This window comes from Nematocida parisii (assembly GCF_000250985.1).
Source record: "Nematocida parisii ERTm1 unplaced genomic scaffold supercont1.1, whole genome shotgun sequence".
NCBI classification, from domain to species: Eukaryota; Fungi; Microsporidia; genus Nematocida; species Nematocida parisii.
In genome coordinates this window covers 602364-621393 of record NW_013524646.1, presented here as the reverse complement: position 1 = coordinate 621393, position 19030 = coordinate 602364, and the positions used below count along the sequence as shown (strand labels likewise).

General features: G+C 32.6%; 15 protein-coding genes across 15 annotated transcripts; 5 read left to right on the top strand and 10 right to left on the bottom strand.

Annotated features, from left to right (window-relative positions):
* Nucleotides 1–671: 671 nt before the first annotated feature.
* NEPG_00431 (uncharacterized protein) lies at nucleotides 672–1580 on the bottom strand (the record flags this gene model as incomplete). Its single annotated transcript, XM_013202808.1, has 1 exon — nucleotides 672–1580. One exon carries the CDS (start codon nucleotides 1578–1580, stop codon nucleotides 693–695), a length of 888 nt encoding a protein of 295 aa, XP_013058262.1. The 3' UTR covers nucleotides 672–692.
* A 31-nt stretch (nucleotides 1581–1611) lies between these two features.
* NEPG_00430 (uncharacterized protein) lies at nucleotides 1612–2733 on the top strand (the record flags this gene model as incomplete). The annotated part of the gene is made up of 1 exon (XM_013202807.1): nucleotides 1612–2733. The coding sequence occupies one exon, from the start codon at nucleotides 1612–1614 to the stop codon at nucleotides 2731–2733; it is 1122 nt and encodes a 373-aa protein (XP_013058261.1).
* A 93-nt stretch (nucleotides 2734–2826) lies between these two features.
* NEPG_00429 (uncharacterized protein) lies at nucleotides 2827–3150 on the top strand (the record flags this gene model as incomplete). Its single annotated transcript, XM_013202806.1, has 1 exon — nucleotides 2827–3150. One exon carries the CDS (start codon nucleotides 2827–2829, stop codon nucleotides 3148–3150), a length of 324 nt encoding a protein of 107 aa, XP_013058260.1.
* Nucleotides 3151–3174: 24 nt separating this feature from the next.
* On the top strand, nucleotides 3175–4005 carry NEPG_00428 (uncharacterized protein; the record flags this gene model as incomplete). Its single annotated transcript, XM_013202805.1, has 1 exon — nucleotides 3175–4005. The coding sequence occupies one exon, from the start codon at nucleotides 3175–3177 to the stop codon at nucleotides 4003–4005; it is 831 nt and encodes a 276-aa protein (XP_013058259.1).
* An 18-nt stretch (nucleotides 4006–4023) lies between these two features.
* Nucleotides 4024–4932, top strand: NEPG_00427 (serine/threonine-protein phosphatase 4; the record flags this gene model as incomplete). The annotated part of the gene is made up of 1 exon (XM_013202804.1): nucleotides 4024–4932. The coding sequence occupies one exon, from the start codon at nucleotides 4024–4026 to the stop codon at nucleotides 4930–4932; it is 909 nt and encodes a 302-aa protein (XP_013058258.1).
* Nucleotides 4933–4939: 7 nt separating this feature from the next.
* NEPG_00426 (uncharacterized protein) lies at nucleotides 4940–5812 on the top strand (the record flags this gene model as incomplete). The annotated part of the gene is made up of 1 exon (XM_013202803.1): nucleotides 4940–5812. The coding sequence occupies one exon, from the start codon at nucleotides 4940–4942 to the stop codon at nucleotides 5810–5812; it is 873 nt and encodes a 290-aa protein (XP_013058257.1).
* Nucleotides 5813–6291: 479 nt separating this feature from the next.
* Nucleotides 6292–9882, bottom strand: NEPG_00425 (uncharacterized protein; the record flags this gene model as incomplete). The annotated part of the gene is made up of 1 exon (XM_013202802.1): nucleotides 6292–9882. One exon carries the CDS (start codon nucleotides 9880–9882, stop codon nucleotides 6484–6486), a length of 3399 nt encoding a protein of 1132 aa, XP_013058256.1. The 3' UTR covers nucleotides 6292–6483.
* A 43-nt stretch (nucleotides 9883–9925) lies between these two features.
* NEPG_00424 (uncharacterized protein) lies at nucleotides 9926–10186 on the bottom strand (the record flags this gene model as incomplete). Its single annotated transcript, XM_013202801.1, has 1 exon — nucleotides 9926–10186. One exon carries the CDS (start codon nucleotides 10184–10186, stop codon nucleotides 9926–9928), a length of 261 nt encoding a protein of 86 aa, XP_013058255.1.
* An 832-nt stretch (nucleotides 10187–11018) lies between these two features.
* On the bottom strand, nucleotides 11019–11249 carry NEPG_00423 (uncharacterized protein; the record flags this gene model as incomplete). The annotated part of the gene is made up of 1 exon (XM_013202800.1): nucleotides 11019–11249. One exon carries the CDS (start codon nucleotides 11247–11249, stop codon nucleotides 11019–11021), a length of 231 nt encoding a protein of 76 aa, XP_013058254.1.
* A 112-nt stretch (nucleotides 11250–11361) lies between these two features.
* Nucleotides 11362–11637, bottom strand: NEPG_00422 (uncharacterized protein; the record flags this gene model as incomplete). Its single annotated transcript, XM_013202799.1, has 1 exon — nucleotides 11362–11637. The coding sequence occupies one exon, from the start codon at nucleotides 11635–11637 to the stop codon at nucleotides 11362–11364; it is 276 nt and encodes a 91-aa protein (XP_013058253.1).
* A 953-nt stretch (nucleotides 11638–12590) lies between these two features.
* Nucleotides 12591–13154, bottom strand: NEPG_00421 (uncharacterized protein; the record flags this gene model as incomplete). The annotated part of the gene is made up of 1 exon (XM_013202798.1): nucleotides 12591–13154. The coding sequence occupies one exon, from the start codon at nucleotides 13152–13154 to the stop codon at nucleotides 12591–12593; it is 564 nt and encodes a 187-aa protein (XP_013058252.1).
* Nucleotides 13155–13344: 190 nt separating this feature from the next.
* NEPG_00420 (uncharacterized protein) lies at nucleotides 13345–14624 on the bottom strand (the record flags this gene model as incomplete). Its single annotated transcript, XM_013202797.1, has 1 exon — nucleotides 13345–14624. The coding sequence occupies one exon, from the start codon at nucleotides 14622–14624 to the stop codon at nucleotides 13497–13499; it is 1128 nt and encodes a 375-aa protein (XP_013058251.1). The 3' UTR covers nucleotides 13345–13496.
* Nucleotides 14625–14734: 110 nt separating this feature from the next.
* Nucleotides 14735–15490, bottom strand: NEPG_00419 (uncharacterized protein; the record flags this gene model as incomplete). Its single annotated transcript, XM_013202796.1, has 1 exon — nucleotides 14735–15490. The coding sequence occupies one exon, from the start codon at nucleotides 15488–15490 to the stop codon at nucleotides 14735–14737; it is 756 nt and encodes a 251-aa protein (XP_013058250.1).
* A 95-nt stretch (nucleotides 15491–15585) lies between these two features.
* NEPG_00418 (uncharacterized protein) lies at nucleotides 15586–16620 on the bottom strand (the record flags this gene model as incomplete). Its single annotated transcript, XM_013202795.1, has 1 exon — nucleotides 15586–16620. One exon carries the CDS (start codon nucleotides 16618–16620, stop codon nucleotides 15586–15588), a length of 1035 nt encoding a protein of 344 aa, XP_013058249.1.
* A 2147-nt stretch (nucleotides 16621–18767) lies between these two features.
* Nucleotides 18768–18989, bottom strand: NEPG_00417 (uncharacterized protein; the record flags this gene model as incomplete). Its single annotated transcript, XM_013202794.1, has 1 exon — nucleotides 18768–18989. One exon carries the CDS (start codon nucleotides 18987–18989, stop codon nucleotides 18768–18770), a length of 222 nt encoding a protein of 73 aa, XP_013058248.1.
* Nucleotides 18990–19030: the final 41 nt, after the last annotated feature.

The following is a 19030-nucleotide window of genomic DNA, read 5'->3' as shown; positions in this document are numbered from 1 at the left end:
ATGCCAGTATAATAATCCAGAGTCTGTTATAAAAGAACTTAAAAAGAACAAATATGCAGTTACAACTATTAAGCAGCAAAAAATATTGAATGAGCATTTACAAATTATTAGAATAGAAAAAATGCCAAACGTATAAAAATATTTAGATAAATAGGATAAAGGTAAGAAAGTTGCTTTTAGAAAATATCTAGTAGAGCAGAGTAATATATATAAATAGAATTTTCAGACAAAATATGTAACGACCCATTTATTTATTCTATCTAAAAAGTCACTATTTTAGACTTGGCTGCTTTTAAATTCGCTTATTCAGCAATCATTTTATGCCGATATGGGCATTTGTAGAGATTTCCTATTGTTACATTTACATAACAATATTCTTCTAATTCCTTTGGGACACACCTAGTAGACTCTTCTGCTCTTTTGAATAATTCCATATAAACTAGTATATTTTAGTTTCATTCTGGTGTTTTAAGTACAGAGTGTCCAATTATATGTGATTGCCTGCGTTTAGGGTTACATGGGACAAAATAAGTATTTTTGTGTAGTTTCTTGGCGTACTTAGCAAGAGATAGTTACATATTTAGTATTATTGTGTATAAACAATCCTATTAGAAAAAGATTTATAGCATAAGAATAATATAAGCAAACATAAAAGGCGTACTATACTTGTTGTGATTTTAATCTATATTTATTTAGTCTGATATTGTAGATGTGCTATCGTCCGACTCATCGTTTTCTGCATCAAATTGTGGTTTTGGCCCAAACACGGTGGGCTCCATTACAAGCTTATATTCACTCTGGTCCTGCATGGTGCGCTTTTCCAGCTTTACCAAGAGGTCTTTTAGCACTTTAATACCAGCATCTCCGTCTTCACACATAAGAGAGAAGGAAAAGACTGGAGAGGAGATTAGAGATACCTCAACTTCTGGGTACTCCTTCTCTATCTTCATAAGAATAGCTTTTATGATGAGAACACCATTTCCTTTGTTGCACTTTGTCTCTGCATCTGCACGCACCTTTACTTTAGGCACTATAAACTTCTGCTTGACTAGCTCTTCAACATCACCGAGTAGTTCTTCTGTGATAAAATCAGACTTCTCTAACTTACTCTGAAGAACGCCTTCGCCAAAAAGCACTTCTCTAAAGCATTTGTAGAGAGAGCCAAACTCCTTTTCAGCCTCCCATCCGAATTTGCTGTACAGAGTGTCCAGAGAGCGGTCACATTTCACAGATATACTCTGCATGAAGTTATGGGCTATCTTTCCCTTATAGTATCTTTCAAATGCTTCTACTTTATCTTCATACTGTGCTCTTTTCTTGCTTAGGTCTATATACCCCTTTTCTTTGTCCACCTTCAAAACAAGAAACCCCTCAAGTGTCCCAACCTTTATTAATTTCTGTATATTTCTTGTTCTTTTTTTCGTTAGCTCACTGTAGATAATCAGGCCTTCTATGTCATCATATTCTGGTAGGGTAATGTATGCCCCGATGTCGGCAAAACTTTTTATTCTTCCAATAACCACTTTCCCCTCTTTTGGATATTTTTCGAAGTAATATCTATGTGTTTGGTTATTTTCCATGGGTATTAATTATAAAATTTATTTATAGAATATGGCAATTTCAAGCACACAGCTAAAAGAGCTTCTAAACTACAAATTTGTTGGCGTGGATGAATCATTCTTGTACTACCACTGCCAGATTAAATATTGGGACAGACTTCTGCAGTATATTCCTGCGTGGATAGCGCCCAATACAATTACGCTTATAGGGTTTATTGCTATGGCCATGCAGGCAGGGCTTGTATGGTACTTTGACTCAGAAATGTCTGGCAACGTTCGGTGGCTTCCGGCTGTATCTGCTATTGTCATGTGGTTTTACTCCACAATGGACTGTCTAGACGGAATGCAGGCTAGGAAAACCGGTGCCAAATCACCATTAGGCCAACTGTTTGATCATGGAGTTGACTCAATTGTATGCACCTTTATTATATACTGCATATCCTCTGCTGTTGGCCTCCGCGAAAAAAAGAATATGTTCTTCATTCTTCTATGTGCACACTCTATTTTCTACTGGGTGACTATCAAAGAGTACTATACAAAGGTATTCTATCTTGGGCTCATTGGGCCAACCGAATCGATTGCACTTGGCTGTATTTTTTTACTTGCCATAAGTGCAATAGGCAAAGAAAGACTGCTTTTCTTCCACCCATGGATTAAAAATAACCTGTCCATAATTGTTAAGATAGCAAGTTTCGTTATAGGACTCGTTGCAACCATATACTATATTGTTCATATTGCGCTAGTAACAGGATTCTCCCTGCAGGCAGAGCAGCTATCGATGAAGTATATAAAAATCTTCCCACATATGATTTTTATTCTCATACAATTGCTTACAATAGCTTCTGTTTTAAACACTGATAGCATAGAAAGCTCCCTCGTGTTCTATCCCTATCTCTCTATCATCACTGCGAACTTCTCTCTGTTCACTACTTGGACTATTTTCTCGCACCAGCTATCAATGTATATCCAGATTCCAATTACATGCACTCTTCTATTGCTAATGGCTAATTTGGTGTTAGTATTCATGCCATCTAAAAAAACACCTATATTTATCCATATGCTCACAGGGCTCTCGCTAATTGAATACTTTTTAACAATTAAGAGCATCATATCCGGATGTTTGTCTGTTTTAAACATACCATTCTTCTTTAACAATTATCCAAAAAGCTCTTAATAAAAATTAAATATCTAAATTTTCTACTAATTATCAATATTTATATGTTTATAATATTTCTGTAATACATAAAAATACATTTGTAATTATTATATGAATATATCATCCAACAGTATAGATAATACAAAAAGTATACCAAATAATACTCTTTTCGTACTATATATATATAATATTCTAACTATTAATATTATATCTACTATTTCATATACGGCTTTATTTAAATACTGCATTCTTTATCTTTTTCTCATGTTATATCTCTTCATTTACTATCTTTATCGTTACCACTTATTATTATTCTTTTATACTTTGCTTCGTTTGCATGCATTTCCTTTCTTTTTTCTACTATTTTATACTTTCTCTTTACTTATTTATGGTTTTACAATTCTCCTGTTTTTTTGCTATCCTTCTTGCTTATAAGTAAATGCGCTTTTTAAATTTTTTATGCTAAAAGCGCGGATTAAAATATTTGGTCAGACGGATAAAAAGAGTGAAATATCCCGATTTATATACGTATCACAGGGAAATGTGAACTGTATAAGAGACGTAAAAGAAGAAATAGAATCTATCTTTTTTAGAACATTAAATATAAAACAACACATTATAAGTATTACTGATTCAGATGGATACATATTCAGTGAGTGGCTGCCGCTTGATAAAGTGATAAGTGATAAAGTAAATGTGTACATATGCGACAAAGCATGTAATAAATGTAAAAATGGAGTTATAGAGGAATATACATATGAAACAGAGGAAGAAATAGAAGAAAAGCCACGAACGCTTGAAATAAAAATAGATATACCTGAAAAGAAGCAGGAACAAAAGAAGAAATTAATTATACCACCAAAAAGAACAATCCTGCCGCCTATTTCAGGTAAAAAAAAGATAAAATCTTTAGAAGCTGTTAATATACAACCAAATATTACAGATAAAAAGGTGTATAGTGAAAAAGAGAGCACTATTAAAATTGATAAAGAAAAACATATTTCTATCTCAGAGAATATGCAATACAATACTATTGCCAATAAAAGTGGGAGTTTAAATAATTCAATAAAAACATCATCAGATACCAATAGCGCACTACTAGAAACAGGCGATGAATTATATACAGACACCACAAGTAGTACAAATACATCAAATGCCAACTATACATCAGCAGATGAGAGTGCTTCAGAAAGCAGCACTGGAAGGAAGTATATTTTAAAAAAAGCAATGAAAGTACAGCCAATTCGTAAAATACAAGCTCCCCCTAGCAGATATGGTAAAAGAAAATAAAATAGTCTTTTATATTTAATGCTGGGTAGAATAGAAGAGAAGCTGCTTGCTCGCCATAAACCGTCTAAACGAGAATTACGAACTATTTGCTCGTTGGCCATGGATATTTTAGTGCTTGAGCCAAATATTGTACGAATTGAACCGCCGGTTGTTGTCTGTGGGGATATACACGGGCAGTACGACGATTTGCTTACTATCTTTAAGCTTAATGGCACGCCGAAGAAGACAAAGTTTGTATTTATGGGAGATTATGTGGACCGTGGGTTTAATTCAGTTGAAACTATATCCCTCCTTCTTCTATATAAAGTAATGTACCCACAGAATATTATACTACTGCGAGGCAATCATGAATCAAGAGAGCTAACAGAGACGTATGGGCTGTATAAAGAAGTGTGCACAAAATATGTATCGCAAGACATATGGAAGCTATTGTGTGAGACATTCACTTTTCTTCCTCTTGCTGCGCTGGTTGGAAGTAGGATATTTTGTGTGCATGCAGGAGTATCGCCATACGCACTGACTTTTGATAAAATACTGAGGATAAATAGGTTTATGGAAATACCCACCTCTGGCCCTATGACAGACATGGTGTGGAGTGATCCTGGGATATATCCAGGCCATTACCCAAGTGATAGGGGCGCTGGGTATATCATTGGCCCAGATATTGTTCAGAAGTTTCTTGTTCTTAATGACCTACAGATTATATGCAGATCACACCAACTGGTTAATGAAGGATATAAATTTGCATATAACAATAGAGAGCTTGTGACTGTTTGGAGTGCGCCTAATTACTGCAACAGAATGGGTAACAAGGCAACATTTCTTAAAATAGGAAAGAACCTGCGAGTTGACGACGATTCATTTGTTTTCTTCGAGCAAGTAATTAAACCAGCAAAAGAGATAAGAACACTTCCATATTTTCATTAATATTTGTATGAGTGTAAAGAGAGCTATAAAGACATCAAGCAAAACAAAATCAAAGTATATGAGCAAAAAGACCATTGCTATAATTACAGGCATTGCGTTTGCATTGGCATACGCACTGTTTAAGTACATGTCTGTTCCATTTGACCTAGACAATCTTGAGTATGTTATTTCTATACCAAGCGATGCAAAAAATCGAAAAGTAAATTTAAATGAGCCACTCTCAGCATTCAATATTCCCCTGAACGCTCGCGCCATAGAGTACGTAGAAAAGAAGTATGTTATTGTGCAAAGCATGCACAGGGGCCGTCTTGTGGCAAGTGTATTCGTTTTCCCGTATCATTACAGGAACAGCGAAGACTCGCCAAGTGGCTTGGTTCTTGGGTTCGAAATATACAACATGTATGTATCGCCAAGATACAGAGGAAAAGGCGTTTCTATTAACCATTTATACCGCACCTTTATGCTTCTTAAAAAAATATACCAGGCCGATAATGGGATTCCATCATATATTGTTTTGCATGTGTCTCCTATAGATAAAGACATGGAAAAAGCGTACGCGCTCTACCGAACAAATGGATTCGTACACGGCTTATTTACAGAAAATGGGCCATATTCACTGAGAAAAAGATCTGAGGTATTTCTTGAACGCAAGTCGCTGGAATCTGTTATAGAAAATAGTCCATATTATAGCAGTGAGTATACAGGAGAGCGCAGTGCGTCTGGAGATAAGTTTTTAACAATGTACACAGATATAAACACGTTTTTGCGTTCTGCAAAGATTAATGCATATAGCAAAAATGAATATAACAGACATAAAGAAAGGGCTGCGCGCCTAAAGGAGTCCCTTTTAAAAAGATTCATATATACAAAGAATGGTTGATGTAAACTATTCCTTATATAACCCGTAATTAATCCATGAAAAATATCAAAATAAATGGAACAATTAATCTGTTTTATTATATTTAAACTTCTGCATGGTTCAATTATATATTTCAGAATGTATTTACAGTCAATATCATAATTTTCAGTGGATCGACATAAAATATCCAATGTACACATTATACTATTAATTTATTTAACAATAATATAGTAAATATAATTGCTATATATTTATTAATTTATTTAGGACAAAGGATAAATAGTTTTATTTTTAATAAACCCATGATTTATTCACATATAATATGTAAATGGCCATAGCATAAACATTATTTTAAATATTTAAGTAATATTGCATTTATATTACTGTCTCATAGCTTTTGATAAAGAATATTCATATGCGGAATAAAAATAAAATATGCATTGGACAAAGTATATAAATAGAAAGAAGATAGAAAACTGAATTAAAAGAAGTGTCTTTATCAATAATAATTTAATGACTACAGAGATATATAAAAATATGTGTATCATTAAAATTTCCACGCTTAGATTTAATCGCTGTGTTGGAAATAAAGGTAATGTTAAATTAGTATACGCAATTATTATTTTACGGATACATTGGTATTTTCATAGATTATTACAGTGAATATTGTATATATAGAGGAGTATTTCTGGCTAGGTGACAATCCACCCGCATTTCTTTATAACCCGGGGAGACTTTAGGAGAAGTCTAGCTATAAGAGACTTATGGACTACTTCATACACATGGTGTATATCTGTCTCGAGCCCAGATAAAATAGTCCTTCCTCGTGGGACTATAATATACTGCACACTCTTTATATTTTTTATTCTATTATACATTGCTTGTGTAATAAGGGTTTCTCCCCCGCTGGCCATTGAACACAGTCTAGCTGCTTCAATAACAGACTTTCCGTAGAAGTCTAATCGCTTGGTTATAGGATCGTTCTCAACAATACATGCTCCTTTGCTTATTCCCACACGAATCTGCAGACCACGATAAACAGGCTTTGTTTTTACATAAATCAACGGATTGTATTCAATTCCCATCTCAGGCCAGTTTTTCATAAGTAGAATTTTGTGAATCTCAGACCCAAACTGCATAGCACACTGCTCGTCATAAAAAATCATCATAAAAGAATCCCCTTCTGTCTTCACCTCATATCCGCCAAGTTTTTTCATAAGACTTCTAACTGTTGTGTTATGTATCTTTGACATCTGCATCATTCTAATCGAATCTTTCGACCAGAGTTTTGTGCTGTTCACAATGTCTGTGAATATGACAATTGGCACCCGAATAAACTGAGACGCAATATTGTATGCTGACAACTCATCAAGTATTTTTAGCCCTGCTGCATCTGGTTTTTTTCTTAAGCGGTAGTCTATCTTTGGAATAATTGGCACTACAAACACAGCAAGATCTCTTAGCTCATGCGAAAAAAGAAATTGCTGTACTTCTGTGATTGATCGACTTCTTTTGTATGCAATAATTAGATCGGTCACTGATATTTCATATAATAAAGAGGTGGGCAACGCTATAATGCACTCGTCAGAGCTCTGCCTCTTAATGCCGGTTGCACTAAGATGCATACTGTTGCACAGGTATATAGCAATTTCATCGCGAAAAAGAATTAAATTAATGTCGTTGCTTCCTATTGTGTATATGTAGTTGTCTGCAATTATTATAAATGCAAGAATATCTACCTTGTGAGGAAACATTTTGTGTTTTATGTTTATACATATTTCTTGCAGTTTTTGCCTATATTCAGAAATTCCAGTGTGCAGCTTGCTCCCTGAATCTGATTGAATCTGTATAGTGATTTTTGTAAGCGCCCTCTCCACAAGCCCTTTTATTTGCTTGTTTTTTGATGAAAAATACGCAAACACCTTGACTGTTATAGGGCTTTCATCGCTTTCATTGTTATATGGCGGGATTACAAATTCACGAATCAAGCACTGTGCTCTTTTTGTTGCACGCACTTGCTTTTTTTCCTCTTCTTTTCGATGCTTTTCTTTTGGAATGTACGCCCCACACTCTAAGCACCGACTGTGGTTTCTAATTATTCCCGGAACGCGTATGAGGTTTTCTTCTGTTTCTTTCATGATTATATTTGCTCCCTGTGCAACAAGTCTTTTCTGCTTAGATTCTGTGCATGTGACATGCACATTCCCTAGAATATAACATGTCAGTGGGTCGGAAGTTTCTTTGCCTGGCAGCTTTGGAAGCGCCATCAGCATATTATAGGACAGATCAACAAATTTAAGCCCTGGGATGCACTCAAGTCCTCTTATGGTTTCAAGCATGTTAAAGCTCGCTATAAAGCAGATCAGCCCGGCCAGCCGAGATATGTTATCTATCTCCTTTATCTGATTTCCTGCGATGTTTAGATGGAGAAGTGCGCTCTGTCTGATTGCTGGGTCTATTCGCACAATTTGGTTATGTGCGACATTCAAATATTCAATAGGAAGGGTCCACACTCTGCTTGGTATAAGATTGATTGAGTTGTATGGAAGAGAAACAGATACAAGGTTGTTATAGTCTGACCCATTTCTTTTCTGCTCAATGTATGGAAATTGTAAAAGGCAGTTGTTTGCACATAGCAATGTTTTTAGATTCGGCGCACTAATTGATAGCTCACCAAGAGTGTTGTTTATTAGTTGCAAATCGACTAAAAAAGGGAACTTTCCAACAAACTTTTTCATTTCAACATCAATAATAGAAACCTTTTTAAGAAGAGAAAGCGCCCCGTATATTCGGCCAGTTGAAAATACTGTTCGTATGTATAGCTTGTCGGCATATCCTTTAAATTTCTTAAGAGGATTGCCTAGAAGATTTAGCTCCGCATAGTTATATACACTTTCAAATTCAGATATATGGTTGTTTTCCAGATTCAGCTGCGGAATTTGAAGAAGCCGTGGAATGGTTTTAATATTGTTATTGGATGCATTGAGCGACTTTATTCCCAGGCCATTTAATTTGCTAGAAAGTGCTGTTAGCGCGTTGTTTGAAATATTCAAATGGGATATGTTTGTTATAGTGAACACAACGTCTGGAATCTCCCGTAGGCCCATATGCGATAAATTTAGCGCCACTTTTTCTGCTGCTTCTGGCTTTGGCCCTTCTATAAGCGCAGGAAGATCCTCTGCTGGCGCATGCGACAGAGAAGTTGCGTACGTCCAATCCTTCTGAAAAAACTCGTAAATGCAATATGGTATGGCAATGTATCCTATGATTATGGTACAAATAACTGTTATGAACCACTCGACCTTGTCTCTTATTTTGGGAATTGTATACACGCTTGCCTTTGCATCCAGGCTTAAAAGCGTTATAATAGTGACCCCTACACAAATAGAATCTGCGATATGAATCATCACAGAATGCCTATCGGCTATATTGGTCACCAGCCGCATTACGTCTGGCTTTGGCCTTTGGAGTGATGCCGGCAAAGAATCTGAGAAGTACATAAGATTATAAGACTCTTTTGTGTAAACATCATCCTGAACATGATTACTGCTGTCTGTGCTTGCAACAATTCGCATCTCAAACCCGCAGTTTTTAAATATTTTGTCTTCTGGAATAAGCATCTGGTTGCTTATGTTTAAAAGAGAATTGTTTAGCTTCCATTGAATAATTTCCAGTAAGGGCTTGTCCTCAATTGACAGAATTTTCTCACCTTGGCTGGTTTCAAACTTTAAGAGAAGTTCATTCTCGTTCAGGCCGTGCAAAATTCCCATATTCCTCCACACCGCATGCAGAATGTCCCCAGCAGTTGTTTTATAGTTAAGATTCATCTGTACCTTTTTTCCAAAAACATCAAATCGTGTGCTTACTTCATCTGTTGGCACCATAACAGTCATAAACTTAGAATGAATAACGCTTTCAGACATTTTAATCATAGGAAACCAAGTGAATTCATGCTTTTGAACCATAAACCGCTTTAAAACATGAACAGGCCCATTTGTCTTTATGTTTCTTGGAGAAGTATTGTATCCTTTTTCCTTTTTTGCATATAATTTATTTTGCGGCGAATGTTCCATTGCTTCATGAATTCTCATATATTTTTTATAGTTCTTTCTTTTTTTATACTATATCTTTTAGTTATTTAATACATTTTATTCCATTCTGCTGCTTCCTTGATGCGCTCTGTTTGCGCCCTGGCTGTGCACAAATTTTGGAGCACATACAGTTTAATGATAATAGGCAGAATATTAAAAGACTAATATATTTGATGGCTTGGCATAAAACAACAAGAAAATGATAAATAATATGTGCATATAAATCAATACACATAATTATAACTTTACTTATTCGCAATAGTATACAGTAAATTGAATGCCTGCGAATTCTGAAATATTCCATATATTAAAAATACAATTGGTCTTTTCATAGTAGTAATAACCACAATTTTTAAACCATACCACTTTTCTTTAAGTGTAATTAAATGAGGCATATCTTGCAGATGGAAATCAAATCTAAAATATATTTATATATAAGAATATTTATTACATAGAAAAAGAAAACAAATAACCGATGTATAAATATAAGATTAAAACACTTAACTAATTGGTTGGCTGGTGCCATACATTCATTTTATATACTTTATGCGCTGTCTTTCTATAATCCTTAATGGATTAAATATCATATAACCCGAATGTATAGAAACAAATGTATTAAAATAGGTTTTGGCGTGCTCACGAGGAGGCACCGCCACCGCCTAATAACATAGTCCAAAATAGATAGATAGTGTTGGGGATGCTCTTTATTATGATTATTAGAATATTGGGATGTGCGCGGACGCGGAGTCCTTGTGGTGCTATTGGCGCTGAGCCCTTTAGTAAATGTTTCCTCTGGTTTTCCCATGATTTGTTTGGGTGCTTGCTACTTATATAGTCCAAAGTTGATCCGTGATTCTTAGATCCCAGCCCTTTGCCGCGATGGGATCACCGCGCGCGTAGGCGCATTGGAGGATCGGTCTCGGGCGTGCCCGCTTGAGTGGTGGTGTCACCACAAAAAAATATAACTTTTTTCCAGATCTTCTTTTACCACTCTGAAGAATTCATTGATTACACTCTCTGGTATTAAAAGAATAGAATTTAATATTTTTTAATTTTTATATCCTTTCCTGTTCCTTCTATATCCATTTATCTGTCTATGCCACTGCAGTAACAGTATAAACTTACTTCTTTATTAGCTATATATCTCCAAGTGTTTCTTTTTTATGAGTATGTTTGCGCGCGCCAGCTATTTCATTATAACGATATATAGTTTGACCGTGCGTGTCTATATATTCAACTAAACCTTCTAAAAGTCGGTATAGTAGGCTTTTGTGGCAAATTATTAATATCCATATCCCCTTTATTGTAATTATAGTTTTAAATATAAGCATTTTTTTAAGAAAAGGCGTGTTTAAATTCAGAATCATAACCCGAATATTTGTGTTTTTCTCTTTTTTCTAGATGTCAATTATTTTCTGTGAATATTCCTTTATGTTTTTAGATATTAACCCGTTTTATATGAAAATATTATTAAATTGTTCACCACTGGTTTGTAATCAGTATAGTTTCGTACAATATACTTTCTTTTTTCTGATAAATAGAAAAGGCAGTATGCCTGTTCTTATTTTTGCTAATCTGCGAAATAGTGTAAAAATCCATAGGCAATGATTCTGAAGATACAAAGGGACCTAGTTCTATATCATCTTGATCATCTTCTATACCTTGCTCCAAATACTCATCTATACATATGGAATTTTCTTCTTGAATGCTATTTAAAGAGAAAGTTACTTTTATGTCTCCACTAGTCTCAAGCATTGTTGTAGAACGGCTTGGATTACTATATATGTGTCTATTAACTCTAGTGAGGTATTAATATCTGAACTTTCCATATTTCTGTTATTTTGTTCTACACACGTGCTATTATAACTTGACTGTGCAAATAGCGTCATGTCTTTAGTGGTTTATGTAGGTGGCGTTTTCCTCCTTGATATAAATGCCTTATTACATGGAAGCTTTTTTTCTTGATTATTCTTTAGTATATTCTTTAGACCCGATTTTTAAGCTAGTGCAAATTGTTATGTCTATGTGCATATTCCATAGCATCCCAAGTATAATGAATAATTAACTGTGCCATAGTAATTTTTAAATTTTTAATGTAAGTCCTTATAAATAAAATAAACTCGAAATATAATAAATAACCATCTAATTATTGTGGCAGAACGTGTATTTCTATTGAAAAGTACACATATCGTTATAGATTATAGGAATATATATTAAAGGATGCATCCACAACTATTGATTTTTCTATATAATAAATATGTTGTAAAGCCTGTTTGTAGTGTGTATGCAGCCTATCATTATGATTTGCTGTCTTTGAATTATATTTTAAAGGTTCCAAATATCTTATCATGGCATAAACTATTCACACAAATAGGATTTACTGTATGTATTTTTACTTTATCTATATCTCAAGACAGAATTTTGTAAAGAATAAATAATTTTATATTTAAATCCATGTTGAATATATACCCAGAATATAAAACCTCTTCATAGAATATACTTTATTTATATTTAAGTAAAAGCTTTGTAATAAAATTAATTTAAATCCATAATATGTAGTATAAATAACTAATTCTAAGAAAACAGCTAATATTTCCAATAAAAACAAAAATGACACACATTTGTGTCAGACAGTGCCACAAAAATACATTCCACTATTAATTTAATGTAAAATTGCTGTTAAACAGCTTATTGACATATAATTTATATTAAACATCAGTATCAATAGATACAATGCTGTAGTAGTGCGAAGGGGTTGTACCAATAATACGTGCATTTGAAACTCTATTATTATTTCTGTTGCCATCTAAATTATTTGGACAACCACTCCGAGTATATAGATTTTTACTTCGGGCATTTGTAGTACTACTCGGATTATTTGAACTACCACTTTGAGTATATAGATTTTTACTTTGGGCATTTGTAGTACTACTCGGATTATTTGTGTTTTTAAATAAGTTATTTAAGCTTCCACTCTGGACAGTTAGGTCGATACTATTACTTCTAGCATTTCTATTGGTTTTGTTATTATTATTTTTTTTATCATATTCGCCACAGCATGTGAAAAACCATTGGATATTTCTAAAGAATGGACTCTTTAAATTCGATTTACCTAGACAAAAAATTAATAACCTGCATATTATAAACATTATTAAGAAAGAGATACCTAAAATAACAATAAATAAAGTATATCTATTCATAAGGGGTGTTACCAAATGCTTTCCTGACTCATAGTCATAATTTGTTGGACTTTCATAATCGGGTATATTCATTCCTTTTTAAAATGCTCTACTATATATAATAACACGCTGAATCATCCTGATTATATCTTGAACATATTGATAAATAGATAGAAATTAAATTATTATTACTATTTGAACTGTATAATGAGTTATTTAAAAATAAATAGCAAGTTTTTTTATTTAAAAACAGTTTATTAAAATCAAGCATATGCTATACTATCGGGATAATCGACAGGCAATACACGCATTAACTATACACCATAAATACTTACTCCTCTTTGCTGGGCTGGCATTAACAATTGAATGCTGTTTACTACTGAGATAAAGTATTTTCTTAGTGTGTTATTTTGTATTGTTGGTTTTAGAGCCATTTTAAAGTCGCTGTTTATATTTTTCTTGTTGTTCTAAACGCAATTCTGAGGTAATAATGCAGGTTTTAATTAAAGCACTTAAAATATCATAGTGAATTCCATATTTACAGCCGTTGTAGTTATTGTCTCTTATGGATAAAACACCCTCGTCACTTTGTCTAATTTCTTGTAGTTTGCTATTTTGAATAGCACTTGAAATGTCTTTTAGAATGAATCTCGAGTCATAGTTCTTTTTATTTAGTTTTGCGCCTGAAATAGGATCGGTTATTTCATCCTTTGCATTTATATCCATTAAATACACATTCATTCTTTCTAAAAGATCTTTCATAGTAAGACAAAAAACAGAGCTGGTTTTATAGTCAACCTCTGCATGGGTTTTGTAGAAACAGTGTCCATATAATGCTGTATTAAGAGAAGGATTTTTGCGCTGTAGCATGTCAATGAAAGAAGCGTGGGCAGGCTGCTTAATAGTGCCTGTGTAGATTCTTTCATCTTGTATTCTGCTGTCAAATGCATATGTTGTATATTCATATACACTTTCATAGAGTCTTGTATCCCAAGTTATACTTACATTTGAGTCATTCTCATCTATTTCCTGTTGAACATTCATGCAGTAACACTGAGGGTCTTCATAAAAGTCTGTTGAATTTCGTATAAAGAAGTCGCTATAGTAGTGCTTAATAACATAATTTAGATCACTTTCTCTCATATGTCTTTCAATTATTGTTGAGCTTGAATCATCAGTCTTTGAGTCAGAGGAGCTTGAATCATTAGTCTGTGAGTTAGATAAGCTTGAATCATCAGTCTGTGGGTCAGAGGAACTTGATTTACTATTAAAAAAAGGAGGAGTATAAATCTCTGTATAGTTAATTGGTATTAAATCTTTATATTTACCCAATTTAAATACATGATAGTTAATACTATTCTTGTCATAAGGCCCAAGCACAGCACCAGAAACCATAATCCTAGAAAGAAATAATGGAATCCGTGTCTTTTCCACATTGTCATCCTTAACATTATTTTTTACTTCTGATGAATACACAAACTGTGCAAAACAAAACTCGGTTTCATAGATATTTTCTTTTATGTAATAGAATACTACATTACAGTTTTCACTTTCTATTGTCATAATGTTTTTGTTTAAATCCGATTCATCAGTTATTAACGACCAGGTTCCATCTTGCTTGCTGTACTTAAATGGATACACATCCCCAACCTTACAACAGTTATTTTTTCCTTTTACGTCAAAAAGACCCAGTTTTTTATTTTTTTTGTTTTAAAGGCGCCTGATTTACGATCTTTTCTAATATTAAAAGCGCTTTTTAAATATTTTGCTATATCCCTAATACTGTGAAACGGATAGTTTATAATTGTACCATTTTTTTGTTTATGCATGTAGTATGGAATATGAACCATTGTAACCGTATGCCACTCATTGTCTACAAATTGCACATGGTAGTGGTCTTTTATTCTTAGTATTATGCTATTTTCAGAAAATGTATGGGCATAATCTAGATTTTCTATGTCAATAGAACTAATAGGTCCTCTATTTTCTATTTTATCTATGTTTTGTATATTTGCAGTAGATTTAAAAAGTTTTTGAATCTTTAAACTGTCTTCACCCAATATCTTGTTATGTGGTTGTTCTTTATTCATATTATTTATATGAATTAGTCGTGTTCTATTTCTAATAGCTTCTTTCTGTCTTATTATTAAATTATATGCCATTCCATGATATTTATAAAAAATACCAACTTTATTACATACAAAATTATATACTTCTATTGCATTAGAATCGCCTATTAAATTCTCATTGCCCCCATGTAATTTAATTTGTTTAATTGCATTGTATGCTTCTTCTGCCGATGCTTCATTTTTCTGTGCAGTGTGTATAAGATATTTCATAATGCATGTTAAATCTGGTAGTTGTTCAATTTTTAAATCATCGGCTGATCCTACTATATCATTACTCTTATTTTTTGTATCCCTATTCATTATTTCTTTTTTAAGTTTACTGAAAAACTTATTAACTACACTCTCTGATATTTTATAGAAGTCTTCGTATATCTCTGGTATTAAAAGAATGGTATTCAATTTTTTTTAAGTTTTATATTCTTTTCCGTTCCTTCTGTAACTATTTGACTATTTATACCGCAGCAGCAGCAGTATAAACTTACTTCTTTGTTTATCCAGACATCTCCAAGAGTTTCTATTCTCTTATTAACATGCAAGGAAATAACATTGTTATTATGATGTATTATTACTTGGCCATGTTTTTTAATATAACCAACTAGATCGTCTAGAAATCCATCATAGCATAATGGATTAGGGAACTTTTGAACAGCATAGAAGTCTAATTTTATTATCTTTTGAAATATGGTCTTTAGTAGAAGAAACTTTATGCCTGTATTTTTAATCATTGTCCAAATGTCTGTTTCTATGTCACTTTTCAAACTTTTAATTATTTCATCTATTTTTTGGTTTACTTTTTTATATTTAAACCATCCATTGTAATTTGCAACCAACGCATTCTCGGGAGTTTCTATGTAGCTAGTATAGTTTCTTATAATAAATTGATTTTTAGCAGCACAAAAATACAATGCATTAGTTATAACCAAGCCACTATTAGAATCTACTTTAAGAGGATTAATAGTAGTAGATGGAGTTAGTTCTGAAGTTGGTGTTGATGTCAGATCTATTATTGATTTTTGGGTTATATCTGGTACAAAATTATCTATATTATTCTCTGTATTATCTACATTCATATAGTAAACTTCTTCAATATTGTTAGAACATGTAGTATTATTGTCTTTATCATAGGGCCTTTTAATTGGATTAGATAGATCTAATGCTTGGCCATCTGTTTGCATAGGGCGATTGTTCATAAAAGATGACGCACAACTGCCATTGTCAAGTATACCCCTCTGCAATAATGTATTACTTATTCTTTTAATAGCTGATATACTTGAGTTATTATTTCTTAATGAATCTGCTATATTATATGGATAGAATCTTTGTCTTTTTGCATATTGTTTATATGTTATTTTAAATCCCATGCAAATTGCGCTTTCTATGCTCATAAGCACCAATCCAAGTATAGTATATTTCTTTCTTAACTGCTTCATATTTTTTTAGGTTTCAATAAACTGTAAAAAATATAAATAATATTTTAATTTTAATAAATCATGTATAGTTTACACAAAGTATAAATCCTTATATAGTTTTAAATATTTTGTATTTAGAGATATTCTAAAAAGAAATAACTAATCGGTTAAATATGAAATTATATTTGCTGGTTTGGATGTTGAGATCAAGAATAGTAATGAGCTGGCATGATGTTAATATGTGTGTGTGTATCATAAATGATTGAGGCATAAATTATATAAGAGTTTCTGTATTTCAATAAATAACAAGTTTTCATTTGTCTAAACCTTCAAGAAAAAAACAGCTTATTCTATTGCACTTCCTTCTAACTCTTTCTATTTTTTCTTATTTCTCTTCTTCCTTTATACTTTTATTTCTACTCTTATTATTGTATTTAATACAACAATCCTATAATCCTACAACAACTGTATACCTAGTCAATTCACACTAATATAACACGTCTACCCCTCTCTTCCATCACATACTAGAATTATAGCTACCCACACCATCCGAACTCATAGTTAATAATGACATATTTGCACCACCCACACAAGTTTGTATATTATACGCACACACCCTTACTAACTCATTCCTCCATTTATTCCTGCCCACCTCGCATACTACGCATTCTTGACCTTCTTTGAAGAGCCCCTTTGCAGAAATAACCTGACGAAAAACTCTGCTGCAGGGGTATGAAAAGTGAGGAAAATGCCCAGAAATTGGCCCAAATATTCGGGTTATGTCGGGTTGCAGGGGTATACTTACCTTAAAGGGAAAAGTTGCGTCCCAAAGAGGAAGTGGGAAATATGTGGGGTATAAATAGAGAAGGAATTTTAAATTTTATCCACAGCGCGAGGGACTTCTCAGCCACAGACAAATATACTGTCGGGCATGGAAACACTCATAACTGTGGGTCAGTCCGAAACAAAATCACCTGTGGCCAGATTGGTTGGCTACGTGTTCGGTGTGGGGGCCAGCCGGCTTGTGGCCCCCTTGTTCCTTAAGCTCTTCCTTCATCCATCACTTCATCAATCCTATATTTCAGGAATAAAATTAAAAAAATATCCCGTCAGAAAAAAATGAAAAAAGTATAATTATAGTATAATTAGTCAATGTATGGCTGTGTATAGTAGTAATAGAACATGAAGAGAATAAAGTACAGTGGGCTAGGTATGCACATGCAATACAATCACAGTTTATTATATTTTAGTTTATAATTTAACTTTCTTTTGTTTAATTAAGAAGGAAATTGTTCATTTCTTTAACTTTTGTTAACTGTTCTCGGTGTGTATTATAGTCTCTTTTAAAACCAATATGAATGTAAAATAACTTGGAATTGTGATAAGTAGTATCATTATACCTGACTGTTTTATAGTTTACTTCATATGGTATTATGCACATTCTTTAATAATAACATAGTTTTTCTATACTTTTAGTATAATTGTCCTTTACTTATATTCTTATACTATTAAATATTTAAATATTTCAAATTGTAGAAATAAAATATGTTCACTTTTTATATGAAATATTTCAATGAATATAAGTTTATTACAAGAAGAATAGAAAAATAATAAATAAAAGAATTTACTAAAATCATTTAACTATTTTATAATACAATATGCAATATAATACAACAAAACAACATATTAACATACCAATACTCCATAAAAATTAAGAAGCATATTATGTAAGGCATAAATAATATTTTATTTTAATAAATCATGCATAGTTCACATATTATAACCCGAATATATATTTCAAAACAAAACTTAAATAAACTATTTTTATTGAATTAGTGTAGTATAGCATATTTGGTTTCAGTTAAAGAGCAGGATGTGCCTGTAGTATAGTAGTATATTAAAATATCTTTCTATTTATGAAACAGAAATAAATGATCTTTAAGAAATTAAATAGAAACAGTATATTTTGGGTTATTACTATAGAATAGTAGTGATGTAGGGGCAAGCACTAATATGTATATTGTAGTGTTATAAATAGACTAATTAGGTAGCATATGTAATAAACGAGTGGTTATAGCCAAAGTGTTTTCATATTGTATGTTTGAGTTATTATTAGATTTAAAGCCATTTAAAAGCTTTTTTAGTTTTTCTAGTTGTTCTAAACGTAATTATCGTGTGATGGGGTAAGTTTTAACTAAAGCACTTAAAATATCATAGTGAATTCCATATTTACAGCTGTTGTAGTTATTGTCTCTTATGGATAAAACACCCTCGTCACTTTGTCTAATTTCTTGTAGTTTGCTATTTTGAATAGCACTTGAAATGTCTTTTAGAATAAACTTTGGGCTATATTTAGTTTCATAGATATAGCCCGAATTTTTACACATCATATCATATATTGCCTTATTTTTGTTTATATCCATTAAATACA